At 44.6% G+C, this 18282-nt stretch overlaps 1 protein-coding gene across 1 annotated transcript in view; it reads right to left on the bottom strand.

Moving 5' to 3' along the window:
• Nucleotides 1–2934: 2934 nt before the first annotated feature.
• LOC143283059 (uncharacterized) overlaps nucleotides 2935–18282 on the bottom strand; it is an 80724-nt gene continuing 65376 nt past the window's right edge. Inside the window, exons 4-5 of the mRNA XM_076589081.1 lie at nucleotides 9393–9592; nucleotides 2935–8499 (exon numbers count right to left, since the gene is read on the bottom strand). Coding sequence (XP_076445196.1) covers nucleotides 5974–8499; nucleotides 9393–9592 — 2726 coding nt within the window. The 3' untranslated portion in view covers nucleotides 2935–5973. The remainder of the gene's footprint in view (nucleotides 8500–9392; nucleotides 9593–18282) is intronic.

Genomic DNA, 18282 nt, shown 5'->3' with positions numbered 1-18282 from the left:
TTGAAAAATTAAAACATTTTTCCAGAAAAGAAGAAAGATCGATTTTTTTTTTGTATGTTAAATGACATAAAAAAAGAAAAAAAGAAGAAAATTCAGCATCAACTTAACAAAATAATCTATGAAATCAAGAATGAGAAAAAAGAAAAAAAAAGGAAAGCAGTTCATCAAACAATAAGTTGTTTTGGAATATATAGTTCTAAACAATATTACACACTGGAAGAGGACTGGTCCATTGAATTCAAGCTGCATTATAAAACAACGCCAGTTAAGTGAATTTGGAATAACTGAACAACACTTTTGCTTGTTTGTTGTTTGTTTTAGACGGGCGCAATAGCCGAGTGGTTAAAGCGTTGGACTGTCAATCTGAGGGTCCCGGGTTCGAATCACGGTGACGGCGCCTGGTGGGTAAAGGGTGGAGATTTTTACGATCTCCCAGGTCAACATATGTGCAGACCTGCCAGTGCCTGAACCCCTTTCGTGTGTATATGCAAGCAGAACATCAAATACGCACGTTAAAGATCCTGTAATCCATGTCAGCGTTCGGTGGGTTATGTAAACAAGAATATACCCAGCATGCACACCCCCGAAAACGGAGTATGGCTGCCTACATGGCGGGGTAAAAACGGTCATACACGTAAAAGCCCACTCGTGTGCATACGAGTGAACGCAGAAGCAGAAGAAGAAGAAGAAGTTGCTTGTTTGTCTTTTGTTTTTGTTATTTAAGCTCACAACTGTATTCAGGGTCTATGATAACAGATAAAAGACAACACCATGATGAATATTGTTCATTAGCAGTCATTATCATAATCAATCAATCAATCCATCTTCAATGACCCATTACTGAAACTGAGTCGCGCGTTCACTGGATTAGTGTTTTACGTTCGGGTCCTTACATTCCACATAAAAAAAAGATAAAAAAAGTATCACAGAAGAAAAGCAGACAAATACAACCACAGCGTGACCAACAGCAACGATGGACCCACAGCAAGTTGAGAAAATCATCATCAAATACCACCATCCCAAAGCATGTCATAAAAGTTAATCAACGCAAAGTGTACAATGGTTTACACTAATCACTCAGTCTGCTGTCAACAAAGCAAAATACTCAGAATGAGTGATAATCATAGTAAAGCCACTCAGATAAGATCTATTGTAAAGTGATTATCATAACACTCATTGTATCGATAAAAATCACAACTTGAGGATCCACCTATTCAAGAAAGATCCATTCTTTTTCACATAATTTCACATCGGAAGTAAGTGGAGGATCTTCCAAAAGGCATGTTCAAATTAAATGGGGTTCATTTGCCTTCGCCTCCCTCGACTCCCACAGTTCTGAGTGGGATAAAAATAAAATAAAATAAAGGTAAAGTCCTATCTTAGCATCCTAAATTCAGGAATCTAATTTACTGACAATGTTTTGTGCATTTATGAAACGATATTACCATTAGTAGATGTAGAAACCCATTTTCAGTGGATTTTAACTCGTATTTTGTACGTTATTTTGCTCAGTTTCGATGCTAATTCAGTCACTCAATTAATGTGCCACCATCTTGCTTTTTCCGTTTTTGGTCCCACAAACCATGAAAATGTAACCAATAGGTGCACAAATTTAGGACACTAAAATAGGAAGAAAACACTTCTTCCATTTCCAGAAGCGACGCATTTGTGTTCAGATGTACACATAATAATCTCTTGGATGTAGACATGAGCAAAAAACAAACAAACAAACAACAACAACAAAAAAAAACCAAAAAAACAACAACAAAAAAACCAACAACAAACAAAACAAACCCAACAAAAAACAAAAACAAACAAAAACAAACAAACAAACAAACAAAAAAACCCAACAACAACAAAAAACAAAAAAACCCACCAAACAAACAAACAACAACAAAACAAACAAAAACAAACAAACAAACAAAAAAACCCAACAACAACAAAAAACAAAAAACCCCACCAAACAAACAAACAACAACAAACAAACAAACCCTTCAACGACTACCAAAAACTGGCATCATTCAATCCGTTGTCTGCATATGTTGATTTTGTAAATCGCCAAGCCACATTATGCATATTGTGTGTTTGATCCAGTATTGTATGTTTAATCCAGTGTCCACTTCAAACACTGCATGCCACAGATCAGTTCAATGATGTTGGCATTTAGAAACGAGGTGGAAGAAAATGTAGAGTTACGCATACTCAGTACTCATTGTTACGTTGGCATTGTAGTTACTATAAACATAATTTCACGACTTTGAAATGCTTTTGAACAACAAACAAAACTAGATAAAACAAGGCTCTCTGATCGATTTCTCCAAGTTATTTTACATGAAAACAATTGAAAACTAACACACAGCAGGATGTAAACAATCCACAGGAGGATCCAGTCGCATTGGTATCCTAAGGGGCTCTTCAGGATTTCTGGAGTACTAGAATGTTAAAAATAATCTTGGAGATAATGTCTGTATTTAAAAAAGAAAAAAACAGAAGATACAGCATCCTTTAACAACAAAGATAAAAAAAAGAAAGGAAATATATTTGGGGTCGTTTCCTCCAGTTAGTACGAAAACAGCTAAAAACCAACATGATGTGTAAACTGTCTACTAGATCTTGCCTGAAAAACAGTCTGGATGTCAATGGACAAAGCCTCGTGTCTGTAAATGAAAAGACAAAACGCTCTTTGGCAACAAAGATGCGTTTTTGGTTGATTCTACCAGTTTATCCTAGCTCGAAAACAAGTGAATACAAACACAGAGCAAAGTGTGTAAACTGTCCATTTGAGTCTTGGTGAAGATCGGTTTCAACAAGTCAAAGTGGAATCCACACTACATTTGCTTAAAAATGGAGGATTGGTGGGGGGGGGGAGGGCGCAGGTGCTTGCTTTTGGCGTAGTTCAAGACCCAACGCACTCACTGGTCAGGCCTTGATATAAGCCAACCTTGGGAAGCTACAACATCTACATAAAACACGTGCATAAACACAATACGCTATAATAACCCACACATGAGCATCACCTTCACCGATAACTTAATTAAGTAGCACAAATCACTTGTAAGGCTAGGCAAGAAGTATTTTTCATGTGCCCTCTGCGGACATAGAAACATTTCAGCTTAACATTCACACTCTGGACATTGAATATTTCTTGAGGTATATCACAAAAACTTAAGTCTTGAAAAGCGGTGTGCCAGCCACTGTATGAAAAGTCGATCAACCATAGCACGTTTTTATTCAACGACAAAGAGGAAGTTCCAGTGAAGATGATGGTACGGTATGTTTTTGTGTGATTTTTTTTTTTCAAAATTCTTTTTACTTTCAAATAAGTACAGCATCTTTAGTTGGACTTCTGATCCAGTGTTCAACAGTGATCAGGATTCAAGGCCCCGTGTCCGCATGGGGCTGTGTCCGTGGGAAGGCACGTTACTGTGATTTTCCTCACTTCACTGAGGTGTGAATGGGTTGGATAGGGTTAAAGCAGTGGAAAGAGAGGACAGGACCTTCTTTTTATTATTACATGGGCTTCAGCCAACAGGTCACAAAACTCCACCAGCATTGGACTGGACCCCGTCTTCCCATGCCGAACCATAGACTCACTGGATATGAATTCACTGCCCCGGTACAATGATTTAAACTAATCACTCAGTCTGCTGTCAACAAAGCAAAATACTCAGAATGAGTGATAATCATAGTAAAGCCACTCAGATAAAATCTATTGTAAAGTGATTATCACAACACTCATTGTATCAATAACAATCACAATTCGAGGATCCACCTATTCAAGAAAGATCCATTCTTTTTTCACATAATTTCACATCGGAAGTAAGTGGAGGATCTTCCAAAAGGCATGTTCAAATTAAAAAGGGTTCATTTGCCTTCGCCCCCCTCCCCTCCCACAGTTCTGAGTGTGATAAAAACAAATTAAAACAAAGTCCTATTTTAGCAGCCTAAATTCAGGAATCTAATTTACTGACAATTTTTGTGCATTTTATGAAACCATATTACCATTTGTAGATGTAGTTACCCAGTTTCAGTGGATTTTAACTCATAGTTTGTACATTATTTTGGTCAGTTTCGATGCTAATTCAGTCACTCAATTAATGTACCACCATCTTGCTTTTTCCGTTTTTGGTCCCACAAACAATGGTAGCCGTAAAAAGCTATGGGATCCTAAACCTTTTACTTTTCAACAGCAACTTCAGCTCCAACCAGGACACACCCAACTTTCAGGCCAAGAATATTCCCGTCCGTCGAGCAACCACGTGTCTTCGCTCCGCTGCAGTTATCATGATTATGATATATGTAAACTAACATGTACATTTCTTCATCCTTGGGAACGAACAAAGTCAATGTCTGGGAATACATTGCGTGTGTTCAAGGTGATGTGTGTTGAGTGCTTGTACGTGCTGTGTATCTGAAAGTAGGTTTGGGTGAACTATCCGAGGGTTGTGTGCGTAAGCGTGGATTGATTCGTTTATTAAGCATAGTCACTTGAACAAAAGTGAAGAGTTTCCACAGTTTGTACACAAGTGATGTAGTTACCACGTACTGGTTGATCTCGTGTTGATGTAGATTACATTTTTTTTTTTAGTGAAATAAGGGAAGGGGATTCAATGAGTAAGCTGTTGGTTTGATTTTTACCGTGCAAGTATTTTTCGAGTTCCAAACAACAACAAAAACACTTAACAAGGGAATCATTCGGTTGATTCTGGATCTAGTTTCTTTGTAACGACTGACCAACATGCTATGTATCACCTGTTATCATTTCCTATCCCTTAACTTATGCTGATATCGTTGGGGCACTACTGAAGAGAACACTCTCTTCCACCTGCTTCTGTCTTCCATCGCTCTCTGGGATTCCGCCAGGTTCATATCTGTCCGTTCTTGGATATTTTTTCCCACCTCTTCCTCTGTCTTTATCGGCTGCGGCTTCCTCTGACTGTCCACTGCAAGAACGTTCTCAGCAAGTCCTGTTGAGCGGGAAACACGGCCATACCACTTCAGTTTCAGTTCATTGACGACTGTGAGATGGTTATCTGTGGACCTCTTCGTTTGTCACGTGATCTGTGTCGTGGATGCCCACGACCTGAAAGTGTCATCTCATTTCAGTTGTCAGGGTCTGTCTTTGCATGTCTGCTGAGAGCATCCAAGGTTTTAAGGCTTGGATGAAGACTGACAAGGCAAGGGAGCGCAACAGGTGGATCCTGGCGCACAGACTGGTGTTCTTGTTTCTCCAGATGGTTTGGAATCGTGCTATCACTGCTGTTGTTTGTGCAATCCTTGCCACGATCTCAGGTTTTGAACCTTCATCTGATATGATGGCGCCAACGTATTTGAATGTCTTCACTGTTTCTAAACCTGTCCTGCTGATTTTGATATCTGAAGTGATAACTCGGGTGCTGTTGGTCATGAGTTTAGTCTTTTCCACGCCGATTTTCATGCCAAATGCGGAGGCCGCTTTGTCCAGATGCTTCACCAAGCTGACCAGTTCATCTTCACTCCCTACACAAAACGTTGGTTGATGACTGTTCTACCCCCAGTGGGACTATGATTTGACTGGTCTGATTACTTCGCATTGTTGTAGTTTACATATTTAATGAAGTGAGCTAAGGTAAGGCGGTTCAATGACAAAGTTATCGATTTGCTGTGCATCAGTCGTGGTCGACAATGGAGTTGCGTTCTGGTTCACCACAGGGTCGTCTGTGGTTGTAGAGGCCGGCGACTGAAGAGTGACAGTACCTGCTGCACCATCTGCATGTTGTCCCAGGGTTGTCTGTTCTGAGCCTGGCCCCGTTTCCTCAGGAACCTGCACCTCCTCCCTCAGCTCTCATCAGGGTATTTTTGTGCTCACGTTGTGCAAGTGTTCTTCGATTTAGAAGCAAAAACTGAAACACAAACAGTTGATCACCAATGTAGACACTTTGTTCTGATTCTTGCTCCATGGAATCACTTGGTATTGATTCTAACCTCATAAAATCATTTGGTTCTGATTCTAGCCCTCAAGCACCTCCTCTTGGCAGCCTCCACCATCTCTGGGGGCACTGTCCTGACGTAGCGGCGTTCCAGGGAGGGGGAGTGGCGCACAGGTTTGGGCACGCTGGGGGCGTCCAAAATCCGGTTACGTCTGACCGAGTAGCGGTTGTCAGCCGGTGGGGAAAGGATGGGGTGGGCAAGAGGAGGAGGGTCACCGTCCGAATCGATTATGTGAATGAGGGGTAATTTTGACCCGGGGTGCGAAATTCCATCCAGGGGGAATCCTCCCTCTTTGTTCTCCTTGCTGGAACTCGCACAACCGTTGCTCCTGGTGGAGGTGGTGTTTGTCACGGCAGGTGAGGACCTGGATAACAGGGACAAGTTCTTGGGGAGGGTGACTGGTAACGTACCACCACCACCACCACCACCACCACCGCCGCCGCCACCACGGCCATCTTTACTGAGATCTATGGCCTCCTCCTCTTCCTGTCGTCTGTTTTCAGACAGACGAACACGCTTGCTGAGGTCCAAGGTGGCGGGGAGAATGGCGCTGTGAGGACGCTTGTGTGTGGGGTGAAGTGGGGACGGCGCCTTCCCTGTGCCGCTGCTCTTCGTGCTGTCACTCCTGCCAGACAGGAGGTAGTCAGCGGACTGCCTGCCGTCCCGGAGAACAAGCAGGGAGTGCAAGGTCCGGTGAGCACGTACCGGCATCAATGAGTCTTCTGTCAGGTCCGCGGCACAGCACGGGGCGGACACGTTGTACCTGTGAGGCTCCGGCAGGCTGGTGGGGGTGGTGGCACAGCAGACCACGTCAGGTGATGGGCCATCAGGGCCTTCTCCCTCCTCCTTCCCTGATGCCTGACGACAAGAGAGACGGTGTTGATGAACAGCGGGGAGTTGTGGAGCAGCGTTGTGACAGAACTCTGTCCCCTCCTGCCTCTTGTCCCGCGGACTGTGGCTGCTGCTGACTTGATGCTCAGACGGGGAAGATGGAGAGGTGCCCGAAGGAGGCAGACACGAAGAGGAAGAAGGAATGGTCTGGTCACTGAATGGGCTCTCCTGCTTTCTGAAGAACCGCTGCATTTTGTCCGGGGGGACAGGGAAAGGGAGGGGGATGGGCACGGGGATGGGCAGAGGGACGGGGAAGGGCAGCATGAGGGTGACGGGGGGGACTCCAGCGGTCAGACCGGCGGCTGTAGACCAGAGGGGGGCCTCTTCTTCAGGGCGCCGTCCGGTTTCCCTTCTCTCGTTGTTGCCATGGTGCTGTTGTTGTGGGGGAAGAGGAAGGGGAGGGGGCAGAGGCTGGAAGAGGTGTGGTGAGGGGGGAGCGGCCTGCAGTCCCACGTGGCCCGCCATCATGAGAGCAGGGTCAGGCACCATCAGCCCCGGGCTGCAGGCAAAGGGAGACAATCCCAGCATGAAGGGGGGTAAGGGGATTCCTGGCGGCAACAAGTGCCCGTGACCGTTTAACGCCGGAATTCCCACCGGAAAGGGCGGTGGGGGAGGAGGTAGAAACGGTGGAGGAATGGCTGCAGATTCTGTGGAAGTGACTTTGTTGTAGGAGGGAGACCTATTGTTTTTAGAAGCTTTTGAGGACGTGACTGCTAATGGTGGTACTCTTTCTCCAGTCTGCTGTATTTGGCAGCTTTCGTCTTCATCTTTCTCTCGCTTGTCAGGGACACGGTGACCTTTTGGTCTGTCTTGTCTGTCTACTGTTTCTGAACAAGGCAAAGAGGGGCAGAGCAAGGGACTGACTCCACCCAAACCCCCAGTGATGCCCTTACTGGACCTTGGGGCGTGCGAAAACTGAGACACTTCGGTGGAACCTAAGACGTCCTGGGCAGTACTGGCTTGAGGTTGCGAGGACCGGTCGTCGTTTTTGACAAACCTTCCCTGGTGGTTTCCATCCAGTACACTGTTACTGGACACTCTCTCCATCTCCAGAACTAGCGAATTCCTGCCCAGTCTCTCTTGCAGACTGCTAGCAGGTGATGATGACGCTAAAGTTGCAGCACCTTCACACAATGGCACTAATTTCCGCTTTCTGTCAACCAGTTCTTTATTATTCTTCATCCCTTCTGCTACAGAATCGATCCTGTGCTCTGGTAGCCCACACGTGCCAGACCCATATTCTGCTGGCTTCTCCATTCCACCACTGTGCCGGTTTTTGGCTGTGTTGAAAAACGCACCACCCTTGGATGGGCGGTTCAGCCACATGTCTGGACAGATGATCACGTGCTCGTCCCCTTTTCTGGCAGCTGAAGATGATGATGATGATGATGCTGAGGACGACTCGGAGTCCGACACGGTGATGGAGGACGTGGGGGGAGGAGGTGAGGTCCTCTCCCTGGACGTTTGTCCATCGTGGGGCCGGTGGTGGAGGTGGAGGTGGTGGCGAGTCTCCCTGCAGAAGATGTTCATCTTGTACTGCCCCAGGCACTTGTCTCCGCAGAACTGCAGCCGCCTGTCGTTGTCCTCAAAGTCCACGAAGTTGACCGTGTGGCGTACGTGCTTGCACCAGTCACACACCTGTGTTGTGGTGATAAAGAAAAAAAACACGACAACTTTATAATCGAGTGTGTGTGTGTGTGTGTGTGTGTGTGTGTGTGTGTGTGTGTGACAGAGACACGGGGAAAGACAAGCAACAGGCAGAAAACAGAGATTTTCCAAGTCTCCTTTATCCTAACTAGTTAAACAAGTTTTCAACATCGTGCACCCGCTGCAAGAGGATGTGTCTCGCGTGTTCCACACACGCAGACCTCACGTGGCTGAAACGTGACCGCAAAAGGACCTCACCAAATCATACACACAGACGACGAGCACTACAACGCATGTGTTGTAAAAAACAACAACAACAAACAAACAAAAAAACAGCACCAAAAAAAAAAAAAAGAAAAAAGAAAAAAAGAAAAAAAAAGAAAAGAAAAGGAAAAAAAAAAGAATGAAAGGAGCAGAGAGAGTGAGAGAGCGAGAGAGAGAGAGAGAGAAAGAGAGGCAGTCACAAACAAGAACCACACACACACACACACACACACACACACATTCATGACAGAGAGAGAGAGAGAGAGAGAGAGAGAGAGAGAGAGAGAGAGAGAGAGAGAGAGGCAGTCACAAACAAGAACCACACACACACACACACACACACACATTCATGAGAGAGAGAGAGAGAGAGAGAGAGAGAGAGTTACAAACAAATCGCGCGCGCGTGCACACACACACACACACACACACACACACACACAGAGGGGAAGACAGACAGGCCCAGAGGGAGATAGAGACAGAGACAGAAACGGTGAGAGAGAGAGAGAGAGAGAGAGAGAGAGAGAGAGAGAGAGAGAGAGAGAGAGAGAGAGAGACAGACAGACAGAGAGAGACAGAGAGACAGAAAGAGAGCAGGACGTGTAAAAGACAGCCATCACCACCTTGCTCCTCTTGAAGGAGGCTCTCCTGCAGTGAGTGAAGCAGAGCTCTGAGCAGAAGGCCGTGGTGCCAGCACTGGTTCCAGTCCTCACGGTGAACATGTCTGTGGCTGTCTTGTGGCACCACCCGCACTGCCCGCCCCTCTCCTCAACCCCCTCCTCCTCCTCCTCTCCCCGCCGCCCTCTTCCCCCTCCTCCTTCCCCTGAAACAACAAACGCTGATGATGATGATGATGATGATGATGATGATGATGATGATGATATGGATACTCATATAGCGCCTGACCTCGGTCGGAGACCAGGCTTTAAGTGCTTTAAAAACACGGGGTCATTTGCACAACAGGCTGCCTACCTGGGTAGAGCTGACTGACAGCTGCCATTGGGTGCTCATCATTCGTTTCCCGTGTCAATCAATTAAGACTCCAGGCACGCACGCACACACACACACACACACACACACACACACACACACACACACACAGAGTCAGACAGACATGTGATATATTTACGTGTATGACCTTTTTTTATTTACCCCGGCATGTAGGCAGCTATACTCCGTTTTCAGGGGTGCGCATGCTCGGTATTTTCTTGTTTCCATAACCTACCTAACGCTGACATGAATTAGAGGATCTTTAACGTGCGTATTTGATCTTCTGTGTACGTATATACATGAAGGGAGTTCAGGCACTAGCAGATCTGCACATATGTTGATTTACCCACCAGGCGCCGTTATCGAGATTCGAACTCGGGACCCTCAGATTGAAAGTCCAACGGTTTAACCACTCGGCTATTGCGCCCGTCAAACAACAAACGCTGTCTTCACTGTCTTCGTCACTGCTTTGACAACACATGTGGAGCGGTGGTCTAGCGGTTAATGCGCCCGACTTGGAAGCGGGGTGTCGACGGGTTCGAGTGCAATGCTGCGAAAACTTTTTGCGCGCATCACACCCGGCAACCGGACGCTTCCGCCATTTTAGGGTTACAGAACTAGACGCTGGTTGCCTTTTATGTTGGAATGCTATGTTGTTCCTCGTTTCGTATAAGTAATGGCAGGGAAGGCAAATTTCGGTATGTTGAACATTACCAAAAGATGCAAGGGGACGCTACAATGCCAACATTTCGGTCACTGGCGGCACAGATCCTCATGAAATAGCGAAAGATACTGAAAGGAGACTGGGATTTTAGTTTACTGAGTAAAATCTCCCAGCGACAGAGTGCGGGGAGTTGTACAATTATTTTGTTCTTGGGAAGTGTGCTTGCACCCAACACGACTTCAAAAAGCCTCAAGTCACTTAGAGCGTACGTACAGCTTGTGCCCGGCTAGGTTAGTGACGTTCAACATTCACACCAGAGGACAGTTACTTTCGCTGCAGTGTCGTCACTGCGAAGGTATGTTTGCTACGTCTACTTTAGATCAGCCAGAGTGCATTATCCCGGTCTGGGATTATTACACCCCCCCTACCCCCTCGCACTACACCTCTATCCCGTCCACCAGACCTTGCGTGGTGGTCTGGGTGCCAGGTTTTTGTTGTTTTTTTATTGGACGGGACGAGGCCCCATGTGCAGCAAGCACCTAGCGCACATAAAAGAGTATAGTGCAACAATAAAATTGTCCCTGGCAACAACAAAAAAACCACCAAAAAACAAGAGAGGCAAGGCCTTCAAGACTCACTTGTGATACACTTTTAAAAAAAATCCAAGCTTTTTATGTATTGAGTATAATTTCAAAATGTAATGTTTAAGATGAGAAAGATCAGTTTAAAGCAAATTAAGTCCCCTAGCATTAATTACAGAGTAATTTCCCTTTTTTACTATCTGCACCAAAACGTTTGCAAAATAAATAAAACTTCCATGCTTAGCAAAAGAAGTTCCTGTTTGAACAAAAAATGATAATAATGACTGCTATTGTTGTTGTGTCAGAATAAGAGGTCAAAGTGCCAAGTTTAGAGAATACAAAAAATATAAATATAACAGTAAATGCAGTTTGCATATAATTAGGCTTCATTTTTTATTTTTTGTGCCCATCCCAGAGGTGCAATATTGTTTTAAACAAGATGACTGGAAAGAACTGAATTTTTCCTATTTTTATGCCAAATTTGGTGTCAACTGACAAAGTACTTGCAGAGAAAATGTCAATGTTAAAGTTTACCACAGACACACACAGACAACCGAACACCGGGTTAAAACATAGACTCACTTTGTTTACACAAGTGAGTCAAAAAGACGAAAAGAAAAAAAGAACTGTACAAAGAAATCCACTGCGACAGTAGAACAAAAGCACTTGGAAAAAAAAAATATATATATAGAGAGAGAGAGAGATGGTGATGCACACAGACATCACATAGACAAGAGAGATTTAGAGAGACAGAAAAAAGGAGCTAAAACACACACACACACACACACACACACATATATATATATATATATTCACGTACATATATACATAATTATGGACCTCCTCTTCCACCAGCCACACACTGCCCTCCCCTCTCCCCGCCGTCTGTCTAGCCGCACCCCACCACCACTTCCCTATCTCCCCCCCGCCCCTCCCTCGAAAGAAAAGGTGATCTCTTTCAACTGTCTGCGTCATTTAAGTCGGATAAAGTTCTGGCGCTCTCTGTTAATCAATCTGTGTGTGTGTGTGTGTGTGTGTGTGTAACTGAGAGAGAGAGAGAGAGAGAGAGGAAGAGAGAATGAACAGCGAATGAACAAATGTTTTCTTGAGGGTACACTGGATAAGCTGAAAGCTTCTTTACACCATGCCCTCACTCACACACACACACACACACACGCACAAAAGAAGAAAAAGAAAAAAATATATATCAGTACGGACATTGTAGACAGTATCAACAACAATAAAAGTTAAAAGAGAGAGAGAGACAGAGAGAGAGAGAGAGAGTGACTGAGAGTGAGTGTGTGCGTGTGCTCAACTACCACTCTTTGTTCGGAATATTTTTTTCTATTTATATCTTTTTCATTTTCCTTTCTACTTCTATAGTTACAATGGGGAAAAAAGAAGAAAAAAAGACGCGGTAACAACAGGGAACTAGTGTGTCAAACGCACGTGTGTGTGCGTGTGTGTGTGTGTGTGTGTGTGTGTGTGTGCGTGCGAGCGCGCGCGCGCGTGTGTGTGTGCGTGAGTGTTTGCGTGCGTGCTTGTGTGTGTCATGCAAAGTGTTAAACTCATTCTTTCAGAACATCACAACATATCGATTATCCTTTTTGTGCTTTAATCCCTTCTTTCATATCGTAGCATTATTTTCAATCAAATATGATAAAAAGCGACACACACTCACTCACACACACCCACACACGCACGCACACACACACACACAATGAGTTTTCGAACTTCATAACTTTCCGAGCCACTTTGACCAAGAAAACCAGGGTCTCGCGGGAGACAACGTGTCTGTGACGCCGACAACAACAGAGTCTGGGAACGTTGGTGGCTGGCTTTGATGTGGTTTACAGTAACGGATGTAGGCCCAGCAAAGAGATCCATCAATACCGCTTTGTTTGGATTGAACCTTGCTTCTGGACATCTCTACACGACAAAATATCAGACACTATTAGTTCCACTATGAAGTCTTTCAAGTCTAATCATGAAACGTATTTGTTGAAACAATATTTTGAACTATAGATCCTTCACCCCCCCCCCCCCCCCCCACACACACACACACAGATCGTGTTTGTGCATGTGTGTGCGTCGGTGTATGTGTGTGGGGGGTCGGGATGGGGTGGAGGTGGGGTATGGGGGGAGGTCTTTAGAAGGAAGAGGTGTGTGAGTTGCGAATGCTGTTACACAGTTGTTGTGTTTTTTTTTAAGTAGTACTTTTTAGGTATTTTGTATCGTAACATTTTTCATCATATTCCTGTATCTTATTCATACCAAATGTATTGTCAAATGCGCTTAGAGCAGTAGGGTAACAGCGATATATAAGTGCACACTATTATTGTTATTGATTTTATATATTATGATTATGTTGTTGTTGATGATGATGATGATGATGATGATGATGATTATCCTGTGACGCGACCAAAGGCAACGATTAAGGATGAGAACACCTTTAAGTCCTGCAAACAGCGTTGTTTGATTTTGTTTAGGGGTCGGTCGCAAACAGGCATGCACTGATAATTGTTTAACTCTCGGTCATACATAACACGCGCGCGCGCGCGTAAGCGTCCCCCCCCCCCCATTCACACACAAACACGCGCGCACGTAAGCACGCACACGACCAGACACACTGTGACAAAGAGAACACAACACCCACAAGCACATAAAGTGGAGTGATGGCCAAGAGGTAACGCGTCCGCCTAGGAAGCGAGAGAATCTGAGCGCGCTGTTTCGAATCACGGCTCAGCCGCCGATATTTTCTCCCCCTCCACTAGACTTTGAGTGGTGGTCTGGACGCTAGTCATTCGGATGAGACGATAAACCGAGGTCCCGTGTGCAGCATGCACTTAGAGCACGTAAAAGAACCCACGTCAACAAAAGGATTGCTCCTGGCAAAATTCTGTAGAAAAATCCACTTCGATAGAAAAATCAAATAAAATTGCACGCAGGGGAAAAAGAAGAAGAAAAAAAGAAGAAGGGTGGCGCTGTAGTAAAGCGACGCGCTCTCCCTGGGGAGAGCAGCCCGAATTTCACACAGAGAAATCTGTTGTGATAAAAAGAAATACAAATACAAATACAACAAATAAACTGCATGTAACTTCATTTGGGGGGAATGGTCGGGGAAGGTGGAAGAAGAAATAGGGACTAAGCTTCATCACATCTACTGGCCATGCTGAACAGATAAATTTTAAAATTTGTTAAGAAATACAGATTTGGTGAGTGACGGAGATCCAGAGGAAGAGAATTCCAGACAGCAGTAGCCGGATACTGAAAGGCCCTTTGGCCAAATGTCTTTAAAGAGACTTCAGGGATTCGAAAGAGCTTTTCTTCAGATCTAAGAGAAAAGGAAGGAATGTATATGTAAAGGACAGAAGATGATATTGCTTGTGACCTTTATTTAAGTTTTTAGTGTCAGCTTTTTTTTTAATGTTTGTGCCATTTATCTGACGCAGTTTAAGAAACTGTAATGAAGTAGGCATCAATAAATAATATATCTGGAGTGCTTATTGCCTGTCCTCAGTATGACGTTGACAAGATCACAGCGATAAAAATGATTATATATGTTTTGCTCACATTACACGAAATAGAAAATTTATTATTGACAAAGCTGCACCTTATCTTTTTTTAATTTATTTATTTATTTTTAAAATCGTCTTCTCTTTTTCTGTTTCGTAACGTTTAGTGCCCCCCCCCCCTCCCAACCCTCGCCCCCCCCCCCCCCCCAACCCCTCTCCTATCTCTTCTCAGTTCTTCTCTTTTCACTTCGTATTTCCAATCTTCTAGAATTTCCATTTCTCTTCAGTGATAATGGGAAGCTTCACAATGTTTACTTTCCCATCCCACCTCAGTCTCTCTTTAACCATGTCTTTTTAAAGCACGTCTTCTTGCAGAACACAGCAAACAGGTGAAAACACCTTTGTGTTCCAAGAATACTGCAACCCGGCACGTCAGAACTGAAATAAGGTAACAAAATGGGAAGGACAAAAAAACAACAACAACAACAAACAAACAAAAAATACAACTCCCCCCCCCCCCCCCCCCCCAAGCCCAAACCAACCAAACAAAACAAAATTTAAAACAAAACCGGAATGGCGAGAATCTGGATGTAAATAATGCTGACGTCGCTGCGGTTCGTCATATTTCGTCTGGCCTAAAGGGTGACTGCCTTATTTCATGTATTTTATTTATCTTTCTTCTTCTTCTTCTTCCTCCTCCTCTTCCTTTTCTTCTTCTTCTTCTGTTGTTCTTCTCATTTTGCTGCAACATGTACATCGGTTCAGCGGCGTTTACTCCTATGTCGCTCAATACGAGCCCCCCCCCCCCCCCCCCCCCCCCACACACACACACACACTCAGTCACACCCTTGGTTCGTCTGGTGAAAGTCCTAGAGCTAACAGTTCACAGCGAACTGTCAATGTTGGGTCGCCAGGAGAACCCACACCAGAGGAGGCCCTGCGGCACTGCTGTTGAGTCGTTCTGGTGATGTTCAGTAGTGACAAGTCTGATTCAACATCACAAAGGACACTAGCTACTACTTCCTCTGCTGAGCCAGAGAGAGAGGGGGATACAGAGACAGACAGAGAGAGAGAGACAGAGAGAGACAGAGAGAAACTCGCATAGCCAATACTGAATGCAATGTCACCGAGCTGTACACAAATGGAAGCACGTGTTGTAAGCACACATATCAACTAATTAACTAGGTATTCCTATGCAGCAACGTGAACAACAATTAGCTAATATGGGTGAACTTGAGAACCACGAGAGCGAGCGAGTATGAGAGAGAGAGAGGAGGGGGGTGAGGGGGGGGCAGGCAGACAGAGACAGACAGTAATGCAGAGAAACAGTGAGACAGAAAGAGACAAAAATATATAGAGACGGAAACAGACAGACAGACAGACACACACACACACACACACACGCAGAGACAGAGACAAACAGACACAGACAGACACAAAGACAGACACAGATACAGACACAGACAGGCACAGACACACGGCGAGAAGAAGGAGAGAAATAAAGAAGAAAAGCAGCAGCAAAAGGAAAAAAACCCACCTTTTTCGATCAGGTGTCTGTCTCACACCACAGAAAAAAAGTCAAATTCACAAGAATTCAAAGACCAGACAGAGAGAGACAGAAAAAAGAAGAAGAAGAAAAACAGCAACAAAAGAGAAAAAAAAAACCCAACCTTTTTGCGATCAGGTGTCTGTCTCACACCACAGAAAAGACAAATTCACAAGAATTCAAAGACCACACTCCCCCCCCCCCTCTGCTCCCCCCCCATTCCCCCCCAATCCCCCGTAACACGGCCCGGAGGTCGAACTGACCTCCAAGATACTTGGCGAACAAGGCAATGAAGGAAAAAGCAAAAGAGATGTTTCTCCACTGTTCATGACAATGAAAGGAAACGGTTTCGGAGCGTATGACGCAGATGTTTCCTTTCTTTCTCTCTCTCTTCGTCGTCGTCGTGTGTGTGTGTGTGTGTGTGTGTGTGTGTGTGTGTGTGTGAGAGAGAGAGAGAGAGAGAGAGAGAGAGAGAGAGAACGCAGGCTCGTTAATCGTTTCCGTGCATGTGAACCATAGCTTGTTAAAGGCAACCATATGAGGGACAAGAAATCCACGAGGATAGGAGAAGAAGGGAATCGAGACACTCACACGACACACAAGAGACGCAGTGTCTCCCACATCAAGGATGGCACGCGGTTCGAAGTTTGCGTGCCGCACAATATTAATAACCGGGCTTTGTATTTCGATGGGGGCAGTTTGCCAGCTGCACCGGATAACTGGCAGCTTGACACCGCTCCAGCGAGCGTTCGGACGAGGAAGGAACGTGCCTGCGTGTGCTAATGAAGCAACTGAAACGTGTACTTTGGGGGGCCACAATGGCGATCGTCATGACTGATTGTATTCAATTGCCTCAAAACAATGATCTTTCATGGATAACGTATTGTGTTTTTATTGCTTCAAACGGTAATCGTGAGATTCCAAACAGCGAGAAGGACGGAAATAAAGAATTACGTATGGTTATCGGACTGTATGAACTTTGGTAGGTTGTGTCTCTTTTTCCTTGAACAAAATCATCATTGTCATCGTTGTCGTCATCATCATCATTACCAACATTAACATAAGTAGCCTATCATTATCATGCTTCTTCTCATTCTGCTTCTTCTTCTTCTTCCTCTTCTTCTTCTTCTTCTTCTTCCATATCGCTAGTTTGGTGGGAACATATCTGTTTCGGTTTCCACGAAGCCTGATTCGCTTATCGTGCTTTTCGTTCTTCTAGTGATAAACTCTTAAAACTTTCAAGACATAAAATGACAGTTGGGGAACGTGGTTTTAGTTTCACTTGCTGCCATTATGTCTGCTTTACACTCCATCAATGAGTCAATTTGAAATCAACCCAAAGAATATTGAAACGGTGTAACGTTCTAAACGTTCCCTTAGCTATGTAACAGGCTCTCTCTTTCTCTCTGTCTCTCTGTCACTTTCTCTCTCTCTCTCTCTCTCTCTCTCTCTGTGTGTGTGTGTGTGTGTGTGTGTGTGTGTGTGTGTGTGTGTGTGTGTGTGGCTGTTTAAGAGTGAGTGTGGTGTTAGTGCAGGGGTTGTGTGGGTGGAGTGTGTATAGTGCATATAGTTGTATTCCGCAAGATTATGTGCTTAATAGAATGATTCAATAATAATAATAATAATAATAATAATGTTGATGATGAAGACGACAACAACAACGACAACAACAGTAATATGATTGCTGTAATCTATTTTGCTTTGGGAGAATATGTTTAATGTGAAAATCATGAAATATGCAAAGTTATTGTTACTGTTTAACTTACGTGGTTTTTTTAAACTTTCAATTAGAATATCGGTTCCAACTCAAGGTAAGGTGTTGAGTGTGGTTTCTGAACGTTCTGGAGGTGAACAGTTATTAAAACATCCAAGTAGTTAGAACAAGTTGCAACGTAAGTTAACAAGAATCCATATCGTGCCTCTGTGTGTTCGCGTGCGTGTGACTGAGAGGAATCAGTTTCATTTTTCCACCTTTAACCCTTCTAAAGGTTCCGTACCCTTTTACGGCCACCCGGGCAGTGAATTCATGTCCATTGTGTCTGGAGCTCCGCACAGGCAGGCGGGGCCCAGTCCTCTCCTTCCGCCGCGTTAACCTTTTAAACTTCCCCAGGCGAAGTCAGGGGTCCGTTCATACAGTGGTGGAGTGAGAAAAAATGGGAGTGAAAAGCCTTTCCTTAGGACACAACACCATGCTGAAAACGAGGCATCGGACTCTGG

Source organism: Babylonia areolata, chromosome 6 (assembly GCF_041734735.1).
Source record: "Babylonia areolata isolate BAREFJ2019XMU chromosome 6, ASM4173473v1, whole genome shotgun sequence".
Classification (NCBI taxonomy): Eukaryota; Metazoa; Mollusca; class Gastropoda; order Neogastropoda; family Buccinidae; genus Babylonia; species Babylonia areolata.
The sequence above is the reverse complement of the archived record's forward strand: the minus strand, read 5'-3'. Positions and strand labels throughout refer to the sequence as shown.